The sequence below is a fragment of the Mustela putorius genome, unplaced genomic scaffold (genome assembly GCF_011764305.1).
Source record: "Mustela putorius furo isolate JIRA1106 unplaced genomic scaffold, ASM1176430v1.1 tig00003853_pilon_pilon_pilon, whole genome shotgun sequence".
In the NCBI taxonomy this organism is placed as follows: domain Eukaryota; kingdom Metazoa; phylum Chordata; class Mammalia; order Carnivora; family Mustelidae; genus Mustela; species Mustela putorius.
Genome location: NW_025422005.1, coordinates 39,219,802 through 39,242,720, shown reverse-complemented (window position 1 = coordinate 39,242,720; position 22,919 = coordinate 39,219,802). Strand labels below are relative to the sequence as shown.

Here is a 22,919-nt window from a genome sequence, read left to right as displayed (position 1 = left end):
GCATTTTGACAATACTTGTTTTTCCAACCCATGAGCGTGGACTATCTTTCCATTTATATGTATCATCTTTAATTTTTTCATCAGTGTTTTATAGTTTTCACAGTACAGGTCTTAAACCTCCTTGGTTAGTTTTATTACTAGGTATATTATTACTTTTGGTATAATTGTAAAATCAGGTTGTTTTCTTAATTTCTTTTTCTGCTACTTTATCAGTTTTATATAGAAATGCAACAGGTTTCTGTATATTGATTTGTATCCTGTGACCTCCCTGAATTCATTCATCAGTTCTAGTAATTTTTGTGGAGTCTTTAGGGTTACCTTATTCATAAGGGAAAGGTCTAGAGTGATTGAGAGTTTTCCCTCATTCATCTGCTCCACCCTAAACTTTTGTCCTTTGCTGGGTACTCCTTCCACAGACAGGGTTTATTTCCATGCTTTTGTCTTATCCCTAGCAGTAGATGACAGTTGTTTTTTAGTGCTTGCTATCTTAGTATTGAGGGAACAAGAGTATTTCTGTTGTCTTGGTCTAGTTGAAGACCAGGACCTAACCTTAGGCAGGTCCTATATGCTGTGGTCTTGGGGTAGAGTTTTTTCAATGATACCATCTGTCTTCTCTCTTTCCTCTCTGCCTTGAATCATTGTTGGGTCTTGTGTGAGACAGTTTTTTTCTTCCCCTCCTCCAGATATAGAGGATATATATATATATATATTTTTTTTTTTTTCTGTTCTTCCTTCTGTTTGGAGTCTCTTATTTGTGTAGTGGGGTTTTAAGGTTTGCTACTTGTCCCCCAGTGGCTTGTCTTTTTCTTCTCCATAAAGGAAAATGATATTGATAGGGCTTCATGCCTTTTCTATAACAAAAGGCTATCCCCTTCTCCATTCCTGCATTACAGTGAAAGGCATTTTCTAGTTTTCTGCCCTGCTCCTAACGTGATGGAGGCATATATAGAAGAGTATGGCAGTGGGTGTGAATTCCCTTTATGTCTATGATGCTTAGAGGGTCTATACTCTATTTCCTGTACTTGGCTTTTGACAGTTAAAAAAAAATTTAGCTTCATTCTACCATTTGTATGGCACCTGGCCTTTCTTCCTCTTGTGCTCTACCATAAAGTGCTTTTGGTTGGCCTGACTTTCCTTGGATATCAGATTATTGTTGCCCTGCAACCTCCATTTTCCAATAGATTTTTGTAAGTTATGATTTTGTTCCTTTTTGGGATTATCTTACTAAGGTGGAAGCTATGATTTTTTTCAACTTTCTACATCCACCTAGAAGTGAAACTTATAAAATTAAAAAAAAAATTAAAGTTCCTATTAAAAAGTGTAACTTATTTTTTAAAATTTAAATTCAATTAGCCAACATACAGTACATTATTAGTTTCAGATATAGTGTTCAGTAATTTATCAGTTTCCTATAATACCCACTTCTTCTCACATCATGTGACTTCCTTAATGCCCATCACCCAAATACCCCATCCCTCGACCCATCTCCCCTTCAGCATCCCTCAGTTTGTTTCCTATAGTTAAGAGTCTCTTACGGGGTGCCTGGGTGGCTCAGTGGGTTAAAGCCTCTGCTTTCAGCTCAGGTCATGATCTCAGTGTCCTGGGATCGAGCCCCACATCAGGCTCTCTGCTCAGCAGGGAGCCTGCTTCCCCCCTCTCTCTCTCTGCCTGCCTCTCTATCTACTTGTGATATCTCTCTGTGAAATAAATAAACAAAATCTTAAAAAAAAAAAGTCTCTTACGGTTTTTCTTCCTCTCTGATGACTTCCCATTCAGTTTCCCTCCCTTCCCCTATGATTCCTTGCACTCTTTCTTGTATTCCACATATGAGTGAAGCCATATGATAATTGTCTTTCTCTGATTGGCTTATTTCACTCAGCATATTACCATCCAGTTCCATCCACATTAATGTAAATGGTAAGTATTCATCCTTTCTGATGGCTGAGTAATATTCCATGTGTGTGTATATGTGTGTGTGTGTGTGTGTGTGTGTGTGTTTGTATAGAGATATAGATATATATAACACCTTCTTTATCCATTCATTTTTCGATGGACATCTTGGCTCTTTCTATAGTTTGACTATTGTGGACATTACTGCTATGAACATTGAAGTTCAGGTTCCTCTTCGGATCACTACATTTATATCTTTGGGGTAAACACCTAGTAGTGCAACTGCTGGTTCATAGAGTAGCTCTATTTGTAACTTTCTGAGAACCACCATACTGTTTTCCAGAGTAGCTGTACCAGCTTGGATTCCCACCAACAGTATAATATAACTTATATGTTAATTCAGTAGTTCTCAAATTATTTCTGGTTGTGGAACATTAGGAAATTATAATGCTAGTTATAGAATTATTGTTTTATTTGAATTAAAGTAATTAAACGGTTCCTTTTTTAAAAGACTTATTTGAGAGAGTGAGCAGGCACGTGCGAGAGAGAGCAAGCGAGCGTGTACAAGGTTGGGAGGAGGCGAAGGATGAGGGACAAGTAGACTCCCCATGAACAGGGACCTTGGCGTGGTACTTGATCCCAGTACCCTGGGATCATGACCTGAGCAGAAGGCAGATGTTTAACTGAGCCACCCAGGCTGCCCTAAGTGAACATTTATGAGAGTTTAAGTGTATTAACTACTTATTAAGTACTTGGTGCAGTTTTTTTTTTTCTTTGTGAATTTCTTTTTTTTTTTCATTTATTTATTTTCAGCATAACAGTATCATTATTTTTTCACCACACCCAGTGCTCAATGCAATCCATGTCCTCTATAATACCCACCACCTGGTACCCTGACCTCCTACCCCCCTGCCACTTCAAACCCCTCAGATTGTTTTTCAGAGTCCATAGTCTCTCATGATTCACCTCCCCTTCCAATTTACCCCAACCCCCTTCTCTCCAACTCTCCATGTCTCCATGCTTTTTGTTATGCTCCACAAATAAGTGAAACCATATGATAATTGACTCTCTCTGCTTGACTTATTTCACTCAGCATAATCTCTTCTAGTCTCGTCCATGTTGCTACAAAAGTTGGGTATTCATCCTTTCTGATGGAGGCATAATACTCCATAGTGTATATGGACCACATCTTCCTTATCCATTCATCTGTTGAAGGGCATCTTGGTTCTTTCCACAGTTTGGCGACCGTGGCCATTGCTGCTATAAACATTGGAGTACAGATGGCCCTTCTTTTCACTACATCTGTATCTTTGGGGTAAATACCCAGGAGTGCAATGGCAGGGTCATAGGGAAGTTCTATTTTTAATTTCTTGAGGAATCTCCACACTGTTCTCCAAAGAGGCTGCACCAACTTGCATTCCCACCAACAGTGGAAGAGGGTTCCCCTTTCTCCACATCCCCTCCAACACATGTTGTTTCCTGTCTTGCTAATTTTGGCCATTCTAACTGGTGTAAGGTGATATCTCAATGTAGTTTTAATTTGAATCTCCCTGATGGCTAGTGATGATGAACATTTTTTCATGTGTCTGATAGCCATTTGTATGTCTTTATTGGAGAAGTGTCTGTCCATATCTTCTGCCCATTTTTTGATATGATTGTCTGTTTTGTGTGTGTTGAGTTTGAGGAGTTCATTATAGATCCTGGATATCAACCTTTTATCTGTACTGTCATTTGCAAATATCTTCTCCCATTCCGTGGGTAGCCTCTTTGTTTTCTTGGTGCAATTTAATGGAGATCTTTTGGATTTTAGTAGTCATGCTAGGTATTTTCATTTACCATTCCTTAACAATGGATGGGAAAAACTGAGGCTTAAAGGGATAAGTTGATTACTTTGTGTCACAGAAGTAATATTTATTAGAGGTGAGATTTCAGACCTTACGTTTCTGATTTCAAAATGTATATTGTTTCTACTCTACAACATTATATAGTTAATTTCTTACTGTTTGATAAGCACTAAATGATGGGAGGGGGGAAAATAATAATAAAAATCTCATTGGATTTATATTCTTAAATGTATTTTGATTTCTGTTAAACATGAGCCTTTTTTTTTTTTTTTAATAGGCAATGATGTGGGAAATGATGATGCCATTGGAGGGAATGTGAGCAAATGTATGGTGCTTCCGTCTGGATACTGTGGACAGCCCAAGAAAGGACATCTTATCTTTGATGCTTGCTTTGAAAGTGGTGAGTATATTAAAGACCATTGCTTTTGAATTTGTCTTAGATTGTTTCAAAATCCAATTCATCTGTTCATTTGGTGTGATTCCACCCATTTAATATTTCATCATAATGGAATAAGTTGTCAGGGGAAAAATCACTTTTTAAAGAATTAAATTGGAAATACTTGAAAATGAAATGCTATGTTTTTATTGCTATAAGTGATTAATGGTATAATGGTAATACTAATGAGCATTCATATTTTATAAAATGACTTTTCAGATATTATTTCTTTTGGGATAAAACAGATATAATTTGACTTTTTGATAAATCATTAATTATTGAATGTTTATCATGTACCTGTATCTATGTGACATGCTCACAGAACTTAGTCCTTGTCAGAGAGGAGGTCTTCTATGAAGATATTATTAGGGAACAGATTCAGTTGGACACAAACCAAACAGCAAAAGTAATATTGCATCACAATCATCAAGTGCTGTGAGTATTCTGAATGGGAAGATTGAAACTGAGTATTCTGAATGGGAAGATTGAAACTTGATTACAAATTCCCATCCAGTAGAGATTGGATCTTGTTAACTTTTTTGTGCCCCGAACCTTATACTCTGAATGGCATATTGTACATATTCAGAATATGTTGAAAATTTTAATGAAGGAGGCAAATACAATTTTGTTTTATAAATAATTGTTAATTATTTTTGGTTTTCATAATGTATGTGTGCATACATTATGCGTGTGTTTGTCATTGGCTGGAGGGACATGGAGTGTCAATTATGTGACACTTCTCCGAACCCTAAGAACATTGGTTGTTTATCAACAATTGAAATCTTGTTTATGTAAGATTTTGCTCCTGGTTTACAGGACTATCATAACAAAGTACCACCAACTGTGTGGCTTAAACAACAGAAATTCATTACCTCATAGTTCTGAAAATTTTAGATCAAGGTGTCAGTAGGGTTGGATCTTTCTAAGGGTTGTGAATAATATAATCCATGTCTTTTGTCTAGCTTCTAGTGATTTGCTAGCAGTTTTTGGTATTCTTTGGTTTATAGAATCATCGCTCTGATCCCTGCCTTCATCTTCACTTGGAATTCTCCCTGAATGCATGCCTTTCTCTAAATATTCCCTCTTTATGAGGCTGCCAGTCATATTGGATCAGGGGCCACTCTAATGACCACATTTTAACTTGATTTTTGTAGAGATGCTGTTTCCGAGTAGAGTCACATCCTGAGGTATTGGGTGTTACGACTTTAATATGCATTTTGGGGGCACATAATTCAACCCATAATTAGTAGTATAGATAGCATTGTTCTTCCATTCAGATCTGAACACTGTCCACATAATTAAGAACAATTTCTTGTACTTTTCTTGAATTTTGCATTATTGCCTTTTCTGGGATGTATTTGTTGTCTAGAAAATATCTTTTGAATTCTTTTTAACCTCAGTTAAAGGAGGAAGGCTCTTTTAATAATAATAATAACTCTATAAAGTTTGGAATTATTCTTTTAAAGATTATATGTTGTTTTGGTTCACCTATAGTCTGAAATAATACAGATTTCTTTCTTAGATCCTATTTTTCTTAACCCTAGTTATCTTTTTCCATCCTTTACTGAAAATCTCAGTAGAAGAAATTACCCAATTTGACCGCATAGTATCCAAATTAATAATCCATATTAACCAACAGTGTATGAGCAGTTGGTTTCTATCAATTGTATCTGTCCTAGTAGTGCATAAATATTGCAGTAATAGTAGAGCGCCTAAGTGGACACCCTTTGGAGTCAAGCTAAATTTTAAATCCTTACTTGAAAACTGGGCCATAGTTTCCTCATCATTTAATGGGGAATGATGCCTATCCTTCATCTTAAAGAAAAAAATGTGTATTTCATTGTTTAAAAAGTTAAAACATCTTACCAAAATATATACAAAATAATAGTAAAATGAGTACCTAAAATGCATGCTATGAGTTCTCATAAATTTGCTATAGGTAGGTAATAGATTTAACTGCGAGTAGCCAGTGCCAAGAGAAAAACAATGGCCAGGAGATAAAAATAAACCAAATATTGAGATTCTATTGGGTTTTCTAAAGCAGACACTGAAAGGTGATGAATAGTATCCCCAAAAATATCCCTATGGTATTTATAACAATATATTTTATAGGAGTGTATTTTGTAACATCCTTCATTGTGGACTGAGGGCAAAATGCTAAAGGGCATTGTGAAAGAAATTTAGTTGGCACTTGAAACTATTAGTTTAACATATGCTGTTTTCATCTGATCTAATTTAAATTCAGGGATTTATTTTAGATTATTTAAAACAGGGAAATCAGAGGGATATTCTCTTATATGCTGACTCTGAACTACTTACTGTGGCTGCCCAATGTGTTGAACAGGATTTTGTAGGTGCATCCAAACTTAGAGAAGAGTAGGGTGGTTAAGAGAGTCAATGATTGGGAAGTATTGTTTCATGTGGATGGAGTATATTGCCTTAAGTTAGGCCCCCATAAGAATTTTTTTTCTTTCTAAGTTGTAGAATATATACAGTGCTTTGTATATTGCTTGGTCCTGAACTGGTGGCTAATCTGTTTTTCTCATGAGAAATGAGTTCTGCAGGTCAAACATGAACTCTCTAGTGAGTCCCTGGTCTGTTTTTTCAGTACCCTGATATGTGTCAGTAATATTTTCCTTGGAAAAACAGCAAGACCACCCTAATTTTATCCTTCTGTAGACACCTGACACTTTTCATGATTGTCCTTTTCTACTACACTTAACCTGCTTCAGGACAGAATCTGTATCTTCTTAATCTCTGTTCTCCCAACCAAGCAGAGTGCTTATGAAATTAAGCACTAAATTAATAGTGTATTTATTTTTTGAATGAAGTAGGGAGAAATTAACTCTTTTCTAGCTCTCACAAATAATTAATTGCTTGATGTCCCCAGTCTACCAACTTTTCTCAAGCTTCCATGTTTGTATATACTGTTTTCTTTGTGACCTAGATCCTTTTCTCTTCCTGGTGAAGTGTTAATTCAGACACACTCCAGTATTCTTCTTCCAAGAAACAGTACCTCTCTGGCAAATATGGCTGTCTCTGCCTTTATATTTACAGACACCTCTTATGCTCTTATATGCTAACCTTTTATTATATTTCTTTCTTTTCCTTTTCACTGAAACCTTGAAATCAGGGGTGATTTCTTATTTGGTTCTCTAGTGCCTACTGTACTATCAGTCATATATCAAGGAGCTCAATAAACGAATAATAAGTGAGGGAGGATAGATAGTGAAAAAATGGTTTTCATAAAGTGAGATTTTAAGATAAATAAAATATTTTTACATTTAGATAAAAACATTATGCTGAGTGAAATAAATCAAGCAGAGAGAGTCAATTATCATATGGTTTCACTGATTTGTGGAGCATAACAAATAGCATGAGGACAAGGGGAGTTAGAGAGGAGAAGGGAGTTGAGGAAAATTGGAAGGGGAGATGAACCATGAGAGACTATGGACTATGAAAAACAACCTGAGGGTTTGAAGGGGTCGGGGATGGGAGGTTGGGGGAACCAGGTGGTGGGTATTAGAGAGGGCACAGATTGCATGGAGCACTGGGTGTGGTGCAAAAAACAATGAATACTGTTTCGCTGAAAATAAAAAACAAAACAAAACCGAATAACTTAACATTAATAGCAGTAAGAACATTAAGAAGAAAAAACAATTAAAATATCAATTATTTATTACTCATAGAACACTATGATAAATGATATACATAGGTTACTTCATTTAATAGAGAAACCTTCTGAGGTACTAAATCTCTCTTTGTAGGTGAGGAAACTAATGCTCATAGATGTAAAGTTATCTCCCTTGAATTGCATGACTGACAGAGGTGTAGCTGAATTTGAATCTGGGCCTTTCCTGGTTCCAAAGGCCATACTTCTATTATATACACATATTATCTTATTATAGGTCAGTTTATGACATATGAATAATAGATATATTGTTGAAAACTTCTCATTAAGTAATAAGTTATATAGGAATATATAGATATATAGTAAGATAAGATAATAAAGTTTTTTGATAAGAAATAAAAAATTATCTAATTGGTTTAAAATAAGCCATCCAAATAAATTCTATGTTTGGTTGCCATCATATATAATATGATTAATGTTTTTGATTGATATGAGTGTGTGTATGTATATTGAATATGAGAAGAGCAATATAATTTACACTACAAATTAGTTAGCCTCAGAGACTTAATATGATATTTAAATTACTATGACATGAAAAAGGTTCAGTTGTTTATATACCATTTCAAAATGATAGAAATAAAAACTTAAAACTTAAATTTTTAAATTTTTAATTTCTCTAATGGAATTTTACTACATTTATTTGTATAATCTTTGAAAATTAATGTTTTATTTCCTTTTGAAAGGAAATAGTTTTTATTCTTGGCACAGTATGAAAATGTGCCATGACTACAATAGAAATTGTGGGTTTTAGTCTAATATCTCACTTTTTTTTTTTAGATATCCAAATGGTTGATATAGTTTTTCTTTTTAATTTTTTGAGGAAGGTTAACAAATATAATTGTATATACTTAATGTGTCCAATATGATGGTCTGATATATCTATCTATCTATCTCATATGTATTATCAAATATATATATGTAATATAGAGTAATTACTAAGATTAAGATAATTAACACATCCATCACCTCATATAATTACCATAGTTAACTTTTCTGCATGGTAAAAATCCTTAAGATCTACTTTTATGAACTTTCAAGTATACCATGCTATATTAATAATGATAGTCACCATGGTGTACATACATTAGATCCTCAAAACTTATTCATATAACTGAAAATTTGTACCTTTTCAGTTATATCACCCCATTTCCCCTTCCCCCTAACCTCCGGTAACCACCTTTCTATTTCTTGTTTCTGTGAAATTGATTTTACTGCAGCATTGTTCAAAATAGCCAAGATATCAAAACAACAAAAATGTCCCTCTATATATGAGTGGTCACACACACACACACACACACACAGGAATATCATTCAGCTATTAAAGAATCTTCCTATTTGTGACAGTGTGCTTGAATTGGAAGGCCTATGTTAACTAAATTTTTTTTAAATAGCAGTATAGTATAATGCCAAAACCACAGGTTTTGGTTTCAGACAGACCTGGTTTCATATATTAACTTTTACTCATCTGTAAAATTAGTAAAACAAATATCTGTATTGCAGAACTATTCTGCAAATTAGGATAATATATAAAAGAGACCGTACAATATATGCCTATCAATTTCAGGTAATAATTCTGGCACATATATAATATCATTTCAAGAGTCTAAAATGTGCCAGGCCTTTTTGTGGTATATTTATATGTGTCATTACCAATCCTTAGAACAACCCTACAAAATACAAACCTTAGATTGGGTTCCCCCCAGAATCATACCCTGAGACAAGGACTTATGTAAGGTTGTACGTTTAGATAGGGATCTGAAAAGAGAGATACTCTGGGTAATTCATGCTTGCTGGACAGACGTGCCACCTTACTAGGCCATTATGTATCTTAGAGAAAAAAATTAACACATTTTGGAGAAAACAGCATGGTTATGTAATATGAAGTGTTTCACTATGTCTAGAAATTCTGTTGGAGAGATACTGGCAGCTATGCAACTGTATCTGAATAATTTTATTTTGTTATTTGTTTCTGATTCATAATCGAAAGAAACCTGAACTTCTGTTATTATAAGGTTTTCAGTTGTTTTTTAAATTTCTGACCTCTTTACTGAATTATTTCTACATACATGTATCGTTATGTATCTATATCTATATTTTTCTCTTATTTGTTTGTCTTCTTTTTGAGGAAGAAGTGAAACATTTCATTCCCAAATAGATTTCCTCTAAGAATGATGACATTTCCTATAGTAACATTACTGAACCTAAGGACTTCTGAAAAAACAGTTGCAAAAGAATGAAGTATGTTTAATAAAATTGTATTTACACATCTTTTCACCTGTTCTTTTTAAATTATATGAGACAATGCTTTGAAGGGGACTTTGAGTACATATAAAAAACCCTCTATGCTTTAGTAGTAAAATAACTTCATAAAAGGGGACACATCACTTGATTAAATATGGTTTATTGAGTCCATTTATAGCCCTCCTCTTTTCAGTAAAGATTAAAGTTACTATTTGAATGATTATATGTATGTATTAGTTTAAAATCTAAGACATAAATGCCTTTTCAAGTGATAGCCAAATGATACATTTTCAATTAGAATGTTTAAAATTTTCTATTATTATTGATTTCCATTTACAAACAAAATTTTTAAAATTATATTAGTAAAACTAGAATGTTGTGTATTTTTTTGTCTTATTCTCCATAAAATACTTGTGTTTTGATACTATACTGCAGTATTGAAAAGTCCATACAAATTCTGGGTTGTCATACAGCTTTCAGATAGACTTGCCTTTTGAAGGTATGAGGATATTTTGTGCAGGCCACCTATTTGTAGTTTGTTTCATTTCTCATTCTTTGCCCATTCTTCTTATCGCAGGTGCCAACCCCGTGAAAATTGAACTTCCCATGCTCCCTTGTTATCTGGATTCTGGCTAGGTTTGGCTAATAGGAAATTCTAGCAGGAGATTGAAAGGCAGGTAGAAAGAACTTTGTCTTGATACCCCCCCCCCCGCCTTTTTTTTTGTTTTGGGCAGCATTTCCACCAGTAGCTATATTCCTTTTATGGTTTTGCCAGGCAGCCCCTTTCTTGTGATCCCAGCTTTGTTGGATTGCCCTGACTCCCAGGATATCACCACCTCTTGCCTTTGCCCCTTTGCCTGTGTGTACAGTAGAGACTTCCTGCTATTGTTAATCTCTGTGTTGTCCCACTTTCACCTTTTTGATCTTTCAGCTCTCCCAAAACTTTTGCAACTGATTTCCTTTTTTAAAGATTTAAAACCAATTAGCCACATTATATACATCTTTAGGTCCAGATATAGTGTTCAATAATTTATCAGTTTCCTGTAACACCCAGTTCTCCTCTTATTACTTGACCTTCTTAATGCCCATCCCCCAAATATCCCATCCCCGACCCATCTCCCCTCCAGCAACCCTCACTTTGTTTCCTATAGTGAAGAGTCTCTCATGGTTTTTCTCCCTCTCTGATGACTTCCCATTCAGTTTTCCCTCCCTTCCCATATGATCCTCTGCCCTGTTTCTTATATTTCTCACATGAGTCAAACTATATGATAATTGTCTTTCTCTGATTGATGTATTTCACTCAGCATATTACTCTCCACTTCCATCCATATCAATTTAAATGGTAAGTATTCATCCTTTCTTATGGCTGAGTAATATTCCATTGTATATATATATACATCACATCTTCTTTATCCATTCATCTGTCGATGGACATCGTGGCCCTTTCCACAGTATGGCTATTGTGGACATTGCTGCTATGAACATTGGGGTGCAGGTGTCCTTTCGGATCACTACATTTGTATCTTTGGGGTAAATACCTAGTAGTGCAACTGCTGGTTCATAGAGGAACTCTATTATTAACTTATCGAGGAACTTCCATACTGTTTTCTAGAGTGGCTGCACCATATTGCTTCCCATCAGCAGTATAAAGGATTCCCCTTTCTCTGCATCCTCACCAACATTTGTTGTTACCTGTTTTGTTAATTTTAGCCTTTCCGACTGATGGGCGGTGGTATCTCATTGTGGTTTTGATTTATATTTCCCTGATACATAGTGATATGGACTATTTTTTCATGGGTCTCTTGGCCATTTGGATGTCTTTAGAGAAATGTCTCTTCATGTCCTCTTCCCATTTCTTGACTAGATTATTTGTTTTTTGGGTGTTGAGTTTGATATGTTCTTTATAGAATTTGGATATTAGCCCTTTATCTGATATGTCATTTGCAAATATCTTCTCCCATTCCATAGGTTACCTTCTAAATTTGTTGACTGTTTCCTTTGATGTGCAGAAGCTTTTTATCTTGATGAAGTCCCAGTAGTTCATTTTTGCTTTTGTTTCCCTTGCCTTTAGAGACATGTCTAGCAAGAAGTTGCTGCAGCTGAGGTCGAAAAGGTTGCTGCCTATTTTCTCCTCTAGGATTTTGATGGATTCCTATCTCACATTTAGGTCTTTCATCCGTTTTGAGTTTATCTTTGTGTATAGTGTAAGAAAATGGTCCAGGTTAATTCCTCTATCTGTGGCTGTCTAATTTTCCCAATACCATTTATTGAAGAGACTTTCTTTTTTCCATTGGATATTCTTTGCTGCTTTGTCAAAGATTAGTTGACCATAGAGTTGAGAGTCCATTTCTGGGTTCTTTGTTCTGTTCCATTGATCTATGTGTCTGTTTTTGTGCCAGTACCATACTCTTTGATGATTACAGTTTAGAGCTTGAAGTCTAGCATTGTGATGCCACCAACTTTAGTCTTATTTTTCAACATTCATGTGGCTATTTGGGGTCTTTCCTGGTTCCATACAAATTTTAGGATTATTTGTCCCAGCTCTGTGAAAAATGTTGATAGTATTTTGATAAGGATTGCATTGAATTTGTAATTTGCCTAAGGAATTGATCCCATTTATAATTGCACCAAATGCTATAAGATACCTAGGAATAACCTTAACCAAAGAGGTGAAGGATCTTTACTGGAAAAACTACAGAACACCTTTGAAAGAAACTGAGGAAGATACAAAGAAATGGAAAAACATTCCATGCTTATGGATTGGAAGAATAAACATTGTTAAAATGTCTGTGCTACCCAGAGCAACAGGTTTCCTGTAATACATTCCTTTTATTGGATTCCCTGGCATGGGCTCTTTTACTGACTCATGCCTGATTGGTTCAGGCTTTAATGCTGAAGGCAAGAAATTTCACTCTGTAGCTCCTTGAAGTTCCTGTAAATAATTTGCAACTCACCATCTATTGCTTTTCGTAGCCCAGTAGCTGCCAAGATTTGCTGAAACTTAGTTGAGGCTCTTTAATGGTCTGAGTTAACACTGGTGGCTCAAAGTGTTGTCCATCTAGTAATTTCCTGAGCTAGGTCATGCTTAGTTATTTTATGCCATCATGGTAAGTGAGCTGTGTTCTTGACCAGATTTTTACATTTGAAAGAGAGTTTATGTTTGTGAACTAAAGAGCTGCCCAGATTTTTTTGGCAGGGGTAGGAGGGGTCTGTTTTACATGAAAATTCAGAAACAAACCATAATTATGTAGAAATGTTATGATGTTTGCAACAGAATACTTTTGGCCCCTGCTGAGTTCCTATTCCATGACCTAGGCTGCCGTCCTTAGACATTGTTTGGTTTTTTAAATGTGCCCACGTGGGTGGCTAGGTAGCTGAGTTGGTTAATCGTCTGCCTTTCAGCTCAGTTCATGATCCTGGGGTCCTGGGTTTGAGTCCCACATAGGGTTTCCTGCTCAACAGAGAGTCTGCTTCTCCCTCTCCCTCTGTACTCCACGCTCCACCCTTGCCCCAGTGCTTGCTCACACATGCGCTTTCTTTCTCAAATAAATAAATAAAATCTTGAAAAAAAATAAAGAAAATGTACCCATGTGATTTCACTGTACTCTCTGAGTTTGCATTTTATTTTGGGAAATTATTGCTTATTTTAAAATTCTTTTTCTTTCAGAGAAGACTGAGCTTTTTGAATAAGTAAAAATTCCCCTTTTCTGCTTTTCTTGCCTGCTATTGAAAATAAGAGGCAGGAAGCATTGTAGTCAGAGAGATAGTTCTGTAGAATAGGAGGCATTAAACATTTGCTTTGCCATTCACTAATGCTGTACTTTGAGCAGGGCCTCAGTACATCTTTAAAACAGGCATGACAATATTTTTCTTACAGCATTGTTGTATGAATTGGTATTACCAAAAGCTTCACGGATAAGTGGCCAGTACTGAAATATGAAGGAAGACCAGAAAGGGAAGTGATTCATTTTTGTGTATATAGATGGTGTGGGATGGTATGTGGTGAGGGTGGGAGACCATTGGGGAAGACATTTTAGAGGAATTGCACTTTCATACACTACCTAGAATGTTCTTTCAGGAAGCATGGTTTTTCCCCCATTTCACTTTTTTACTCAGATGTCTTTGTGACCCTATGTGAAATTCAACTCTTATTCCCTGACATTTCCTTATGCCCTCTCTGCTTTTTTTTGTGTGTGTGTGTGTGCGTGTGTGTGTCTTCTTAGCCCTTACCACTATTTAATATTAATATATTATTAATTTTACTTATTTATTTTTTATTATCTGTCTCCTCCATTAGAATATAAACTCTATGAAGGTAGGATTTTTCTTTCATTCCTTGCTGCCTAGAACAATGCCTGGCACATGATAGGTGCTAATAAATATTTATTGAAAGAATTAGTGTGAGAATGAGTAGAAATTACAGGATGAAATAAGTTATACATGGATTTATTATATTTTCATGACTATTGACCTCAAATTATAAAATGTGAAGTTGAGGAATTTAGTATGACTGTAATGATTTATAGAAAACAATCACTTATCCAGAATCTTTTTTTGAGACTGAGAAATTGGGTTCAGATGGTGGGAAACTTTTGAATAGCCAATATAGTTGTAAAATACAAGCATTAAAATTCATGCACCTTACTTCTCAGAGGAGATACTTAGCATTTATTCTTCTTATTTAGACAGTTTTAAATATCTTTGATAATAATGGGTTTTTAGCTCAGGAAATTTGTAGGTAGGGTGGAACCTTAGGAGATAGGAATGCTCTTCTGTGAGAAATTAATGTTGACAAACTAACAGAAGGGGCAAGGCAGAAAATATAAAAGTAAATAATAAAATTTAAGCATATAACCTTTAATAGATCTGTTCTCTATCATTGTGGTAATATTAAATGATGAACAAAATGGTTTTAGAACAAGTTCCAGGGGCGCCTGGGTGGCTCAGTGGGTTAAGCCTCTGCCTTTGGCTGAGTTCATGACCGCAAGGTCCTGGAGTCGAGCCCTGCATTGGGCTCTCTGCTCAGCGGGGGGCTCTCTCTACCTGCCTCTCTGCCTACTTATGATCTCTGTCAAATAAATAAATAAAATCTTAGAAAAATAGAAAAAATTCCAGTAAAAATAGAAACGTTTCTATATACCTATTACATTTTTATCCTTTCAGCCTGGTTTGTATTCTCACTGTTCCAGCAAGATAGTTCTCTGAAAGGTTGCCAGAGTCATTAGTCATGTAATTTGGAGGTCTTGTCTTAACTTTTGATTCCTCTGTAGCATATGACATTTCTAATGATCACATGTATTTTTTGACACTCTTTTTCCCTGGCAGCATGGACTCTGTTGTCCTTATTCACCTCCCTCCCTGACTGACTAGTCTTATTTTCATCCACATGTGACCCTTAAGGCATTCTCCAAGGTTTAGATCTCCTTTTTTAAAGTAATTTTTATAAATCTTGAGTATTATATCTAATAATTCATCATCAGTCCATCCACTGAGAATTATTATTATGCTCATTAAATATTCTGAATCCATTAATTTCTTTGTATATGCCTTATTCAAACCATCAACATCTGTCAGAACTACCATTCCTCTTATTTCTTTCCTACATGCTCCCCACTCCCATTATCCATTCTTTTTTTTTTTTTTAAAGATTTTTATTTATTATTTTGACAGAGAGAGATCACAAGTAGGCAGAGAGGTAGGCAGAGAGAGAGAGAGGAGGAAGCAGGATCCCTGCTGAGCAGAGAGCCCGATGCGGGACTCGATCCCAGGACCCTGAGATCACGACCTGAGCCGAAGGCAGTGGCTTAACCCACTGAGCCACCCAGGTGCCCCCATTATCCATTCTTAACACAGCATCTAGAATGATTCTTTTAAAACTCAAATCTAAGGATATTCCTGTCCTATTTAAATTATTCCATTGTCTTTCCATCAGAATTAGAATAAAATCTAGACTCCTTATGCTAGCTGCCAAGTGTTACATGATCTGGACCTCGACTACTTTTCTGACCATTTTATGCTGTTTTCATTTTACATTCTTACTTATCATGTTTAGCCTCAGTGACTTTCTGCCTGTTCATGGAGCAGGCCAGGTTTGTTTCTGCTTTAGGCTGTTTGGTCCAGACATTTCTTCCTCCTGAAATACTGATCCTCCAACCCCTCCACCAACATATTTGGTCTGTCATTCAGATCTCAGCTTACATATTGCTTCCTTGGAGAGACCTTCTCTGAATAGCCAGTCTGAAGTAGCTACCCTGTCACTTTGTCATATCATCCTGCTTTTTTTTTTAAACCTCTTAATTTAATTTTATTGTTTTTTTCAGTGTTCCAAGATTCATTGTGTATGCACCACATCCAGTGCTCCATGTGATACATACCCTCCTTAATACCTACCCCCAGGCTCACCTATCCTCCTCATCCCCCCTTCCTTACAAGACCCTCAGTTTGTTTCTCAGAGTCCGCAGTCTTTCATGCTTTGTCTCCCCCTCAGATTTCCCCCAATTCACATTACCTTTCCTTCTCCTAATGTCCTCCACGTTATTCCTTATGGTCCCCCTAGTAAGTGAAACCATATAATAATTGACTTTCTCTACTTGACTTATTTCACTCAGCATAATCTCCTCCAGTTCCATCTATGTTGACACACAAGTTGGGTATTCATACTTTCATCCTGCTTTTATTGTCTGCTTGTTCATTTACTTGTTTATTTATCTCCCTCCTCTACAATAAGAATACTTACTTTGTCTATTTGCTCTATCACCAGAGCCTGATGAGCAGTAAGCATTCAATAACTATTTGTCAAAAGTATGGATGGAATTATGTGGCAGATCCTGTGGATACAGAGATAATAGTAGTAATTGGTCCTACAGTGATTATTAGCCTTTTCTAGGTCATAGGCATTTTTGAGAATCTAATGAAAACTATGTATTCTCTTCCAACAAAAATGTTAGCCATTTTACAAGTTTCCCTGCAGTCTTAGAAGCTGTGGAATATACTTTTATTAAGTCATAATCTTTATATGATTATGAGCACATAAGTATTATACAATGTACAAAGGTACAATGCTTCTCAAAACTATGTGTGCTCAAGAATTTTTTTTTTTAATTTCCAATATCATGGCTCTATATATATGGTCCTGCTATGTATGACTCATATGAAGCTCATGCCACATGCAATTCACTTAATGAATTTGTCAACATCCAAGCTGGTTTATACTCTGTAAACTAGGTAGGACACCAGTTATGAATTTGGATGTCAAATTGCTATAAAAATATCATACTGTACTTGTTTCATGTGTAATCTATATTAAGCAGTTTGTAGAACAGCAAACTAAATATTGAAGAGCATTGCCTTGGAAAATATCATCAGTCTTGAACTCTTTTCAAAGCACCAATCCCATTTTTTAATCTACATGATTATGTCTCTAGCAAGTTGTCTCATTGATTTTTTAAATTGGTTACTCCCCAAACCAAACTTATCATGTTCTAAGTTCAAAACAGAAGAGCTCCTTTGACTCTTTTTAGCCATCCCAATCAATCCCTCATCAAACCCTATTATTCTACTTCAGATTTCCTTTTTTTTTCCCCACTATCACTTTGCAAAGGAGCCTTTTTAGACATTTATTTTTCTAATCCCCACACCTCTACAAAATTTTAATTCTTCAGGTACAGTATATATCTGCTTATGTACTGTGGGCTTTTGAAGGACCACAAATCATTTAATACCTAAAATTTCCTTGGTTCCCTAGGTACCACTCTTGTTGCAAATGCATGCCCTACCTGTATGTTCCACCTTCTCCTGTATACATTTTTATTTTTATCCTGTTACCTGTATTAAATTGTTAGTTTTCACTTTATATGATATTCTACTTGGGAGTATTTTTTCTCACTTCTATTGAAAACAGATCATCCTCAAGGCCTGCATTTGAAGTTACCTTTCTCATACAGTTTTTTATAATGCTCCAGCCTTGTATGCTGCTTCCTTCTTCTAATTTCCAGTTACAACTTTTTGATATTTCTTTTATGGAACATAGATTTTTATTGTTGTCTGCAAACATCAGCTCTTTGAGGGCAGGAACAGTGATTTCTTTCCTTGCTTACAATGGCTAGCTTTTAATAGGCTTTGAAACATCCATGAGTGAATGAATAAATGGCAGTTCCTTAAAAATGAAAGGGTAGGTATAAAATGTTGGGTAAGTTTCTAGACAACTAAAAATCTTCATTTTCTTTTGGATGAATGAGACATTTTTCTATAGCCTTCTGTTCTCCTACCTCTGTCCTTGTCTCTACGGGGTAGAGTTAGTATAGATGAGGTAATTGGAAACCTAGTATGGTTCTTTACTTTATCATTAACTCACACTTATATAGGATATCCTAAAGGAGCCAAGGATAGATGTATTAATCTGATACAGTGCCTTGTCTTGGTCTTCAGTTGTCACTCTACTCATAATTTACACATCAGTCACAGAACATTTGTATTTTTTTTAAAGATTTTAATTTATTTATTTGACAGAGAGGTCACAAGTAGGCAGAGAGAGAGGAGGGAGCAGGTTCCCTGCTGAGAAGAGAGCCTGATGTAGGGCTCGATCCCAGGACCCTGAGATCATGACCTGAGCTGAAGGCAGAGGCTTAACCCCCTTGAGCCACCCAGGCGCCCCAAATATTTGTATTTTAAGAGTCCCTTAAATATAGCAGGACATTCTTGTTTAAAACAAATGTGTTGGAAGAAATATCTCATAGGACAGATTTTATTGCAACATTTAGAGACAAATGCTCATATCCATACTGGTTAATTTCTTCTCAATATGTTTTGGGTGTTTTAAAAAAAAATTTCCTGTATGTTAAACTTAAATTACTTTGGAGACATATCTTGAAAGAAGTTGCTGTGGCTGATATCGAAGAGATTACTGCCTATGTTCTCCTCTAGGATTCTGATGGATTCCTGTCTCACGTTGAGGTCTTTTATCCATTTTGAGTTTATCTTTGTGTATGGTGTAAGAGAATGGTCGAGTTTCATTCTTCTACATAGAGCTGCCCAGTTTTCCTAGCACCATTTATTGAAGAGACTGTGTTTTTTCCACTGTATATTTTTTCCTGCTTTGTGGAAGATTATTTGCCTATCAAAATCAAAAGCTTTTGCACAGCAAAGGAAACAGTCAAAAAAACAAAGAGTCAACCCATGGAATGGGAGAATATATTTGTAAATAACAGTACAGACAAAAGATTGATATCCAGGATATATAATGAACTCCTCAAAGTCAACACACACAAAACAGATAATCATATTAACAAATGGGCAGAAAATATGAACAGACACTTCTCCAATGAAGACATACAAATGGCTATCAGACACATGAAAAAATGTTCATCATCACTAGCCATCAGGGAGATTCAAATTAAAACCACATTGAGATATCACCTTATACCAGTTAGAATGGCCAAAATTAGCAAGACAGGAAACAACATGTGTTGGAGAGGATGTGGAGAAAGGGGAACCCTCTTCCACTGTTGGTGGGAATGCAAGTTGGTGCAGCCACTTTGGAGAACAGTGTGGAGATTCCTCAAGAAATTAAAAATAGAACTTCCCTGTGATCCTGCAATTGTACTCCTGGGTATTGACCCCAAAGATACAGATGTAGTGAAAAGAAGGGCCATCTGTACTTCAATGTTTATAGCAGCAATGGCCATGGTTGCCAAACTGTGGAAAGAACCAAGATGCCTTTCAACGGATGAATGGATAAGGAAGATGTGGTTAATATACACTATGGAGTATTATGCCTCCATCAGAAAGGATGAATACCCAACTTTTGTAGCAACATGGATGGGACTGGAAGAGATTATGCTGAGTGAAATAAGTCAAGCAGAGAGAGTCAATTATCATATGGTTTCACTTATTTGTGGAGTATAACAAATAGCATGGAGGACAAGGGGAGTTAGAGAGGAGAAGGGAGTTGGGGGAAATTGGAAGGAGAGGTGAACCATGAGAGACTATGGACTCTGAAAAACAATCTGAGGTTTTGAATTGGCAGGTGGGTGGTAGGTTGGGGTACCAGGTCGTGGGTATTAGAGAGGGCACAGATTGCATGGAGCACTGGGTGTGGTGAAAAAATAATTAATACTGTTATGCCAAAAATAAATAAAAAAATAAATTTTAAAAAATCTTAAATTACAAAAGGTTGTTATATCTTTTATCTACTTTCACAATTATTTCTGAAGAGTATGCCAACAAAGGAAGGAAATAGCTTTTTTACCTCTAAATTTATGGAAAAAGATGTTGAAATAGTTTAAAAATGTACATAAATGTAGGCTTTATTTTAAAAATTTTAATGGTTATGGATATTTTATGGGGAATCACATAGCTAATGGAGTTTAAGTTTGGAAACAGATCTGGTTTTGAGTTCTGGTTTTAGTTTACTACCTGGGTTTGAGTTACTTAGTGTTGTGCTAAGGGTTCTCCAGAGAAACAGAAAGTATGTATGTATGTATGTGTATGTATGTATATAGATCTATCTTTATGTAATAAAGAGATTGATTTTAAGGAATTTGGCTTATGACATTATGGAGGCTGGCAAGTCCAAAATCTGCAGGGTAGAGTGGGAGGCTGGAGACCCAGGGGAGAACCTGTACTGCAGTTTAAGTTTGAATGTTGTCAGGTGGAAAAATCTAGAGAACTGATACTGCAATTCAAGTTGGAAGACTGTCTTGGTAGAAATTCCTCTTGTTTGGGCTAGGTCAGTGTTTTGTTGTATTCAGGTTTTCACCTGATTGGATGAAGCCCACTCACATTATGAAGGGCAATCTGCTACACACAAAATCCACTTCCACTAATTTAAGTGTTAATTTCATCATAAAACACTCTTATGGAAGTATCCAGAATAATGTTTGATCACATGTCTAAGCACCATTGCCCAGCAACATTGATACATAAAATTAACCACCATACTTAGCCTTTCTAAATTGTTTTTTCATTTTAAAATATGTAGAATCTCGTAGAGTGGTTGTGAAGATCACTTAAGGTAACGTATCAAATGCCTTACACGTGGTAGACACTCCATAAATGTCAACAATATTAACTCTCTTCTCTTCCTCCTGTTCCTTCTCCCTATATCCCTCTTCCTCCTTCTTTCCCTACCTTCATTAAAGGGAAATAAGACCCATGATTTTATAGCATGTGATGGAAAATATTCATGTAAGCTTCAAAAATAAGGTCCTAAGAGGGGCTACTAATTATAGCGATTGTAAATCGTTTTGAAAAACAACATTTTGAAGAATAAAAGAAAATGACTGTTCTTTATTAATGAAGAACATAGAGTCATTTATAATCATTCACTCATTTACTCAGTGTTTTGAAGACAGTGTATTTAGTACCCATTATATTCTATCTGGGAAGTAATAAGAGGTTGGGTGGTATATCAGAGTGGTCACTTAGTAGAAGAGCAAATAAGGGAGGCGCAAAATCTCTGGAGTAGCATGGAATCAAAATCAATAGGAGGGGACCCAAAAAAAAATAAAAAAGCATTAGCTTATTAAGAATAGATAAGAATAACAATAACAAAAAGAATAGATAAGAATCTTCAAGGGATGTTCATTGTCTATGAAATGAAGCCTAAGCCTTTTAACAGAATTTAAAGCTTTCCATGACTTGATGAAGTGCAGGGAAGATGGCAGAGAAGGAGGATCCTGAGCTCTCCTGCTCAATGTATACACTGAGGCAACAACTACATTTGCTGTAGCTAATGCTGAAAATGACCCGAGACTGACAGAGCAAATCTTCCATAGGTAAGTGTATAGAGAAGGCCATACTATAAAGGGTAGGAGGGACAGAGATGCTGGGAACCAAGTCCATGGTGCAACTAACTGCAAACAGGAGGGACATCACAAGCATGTAGGAACAAGTGGATCACTGGGCGTACCTGGCTCTGGGTACCTGCACTGGAAAGATGAGTTCCTTTAAGGTCTAACTTTGAAAATCAGTGGGGCTTAATTCCGGGAGCTTAAAAGTCAGTTGGGCTTAACTCTAGAGGGCTAGAGGAAGGACTATGGGAAACCAAGACTCTATGCTTAAAGAGCCAGAATGCTAAATGACTTGAACTGAGACACAGCACAGAAGCAGCAGTTTGAAAAGTGCTTGGGGTATATGTGAAGGAGATTTATTGACTAATTTTAGGACATATGATGGAGGGGTAAAGGTTTGTAGGAGATTTTGGGGGGAACAAAAGTGCTGGTGGGCATTGTTTTTCTTGCACTGTGCCAGCTTGGATAACCTTACACTTGTGGGAGCCAGTTCTAACATACTCCATATACCTTGATAGCACCATGTGCTTCACACCAGTGTTCTCCTTTATATCTCCCTTACCCAGCTGTCCAGTCTTGCCTTTGTAGGTACCCTCCAAGGTGACTCCTGGCCTGTCACACTTGGTAGGCAACTTGGCTGGAATTGGTGCCCTCCAAAGTGACTCCTCTTTTGGAGACTGGGGAAAATAACCCTACAAAAGAGCATGCCCATAGTTCTGGCAGCTGGGCCTCTTAGCTGGCTATGCAGGGAGCAAGCCCTTCTCTTCTTTGTGTCTACAGTTGTCACAGTAGCTAATTGCAGAAAAGTCAGTCTGACTGCTGGCTCCACTTACCAGAGAACCCACAGGAATTGTGGCTTAGCTAAAACAGGAGATAACACATAGTACATAGGGGATGCCCCTGTGGAGTCTGGTTCTGATGACCAGGGGTCATTGTGCTATAGGATACCACAGGACATCTTTTATATAGGTGATTTCTTTCAAAACCAGGAGATGTATCTGACCTACCTAATGCATAGAAATAACCAT

At 36.2% G+C, this 22,919-nt stretch overlaps 1 protein-coding gene across 1 annotated transcript in view; it reads left to right on the top strand.

Annotated features, from left to right (window-relative positions):
* Positions 1-22,919, top strand: part of AGBL4 (AGBL carboxypeptidase 4) — a 1,601,862-nt gene that overhangs the window by 190,206 nt on the left and 1,388,737 nt on the right. Inside the window, exon 2 of the mRNA XM_045064492.1 lies at positions 4,012-4,134. Coding sequence (XP_044920427.1) covers positions 4,012-4,134 — 123 coding nt within the window. The remainder of the gene's footprint in view (positions 1-4,011; positions 4,135-22,919) is intronic.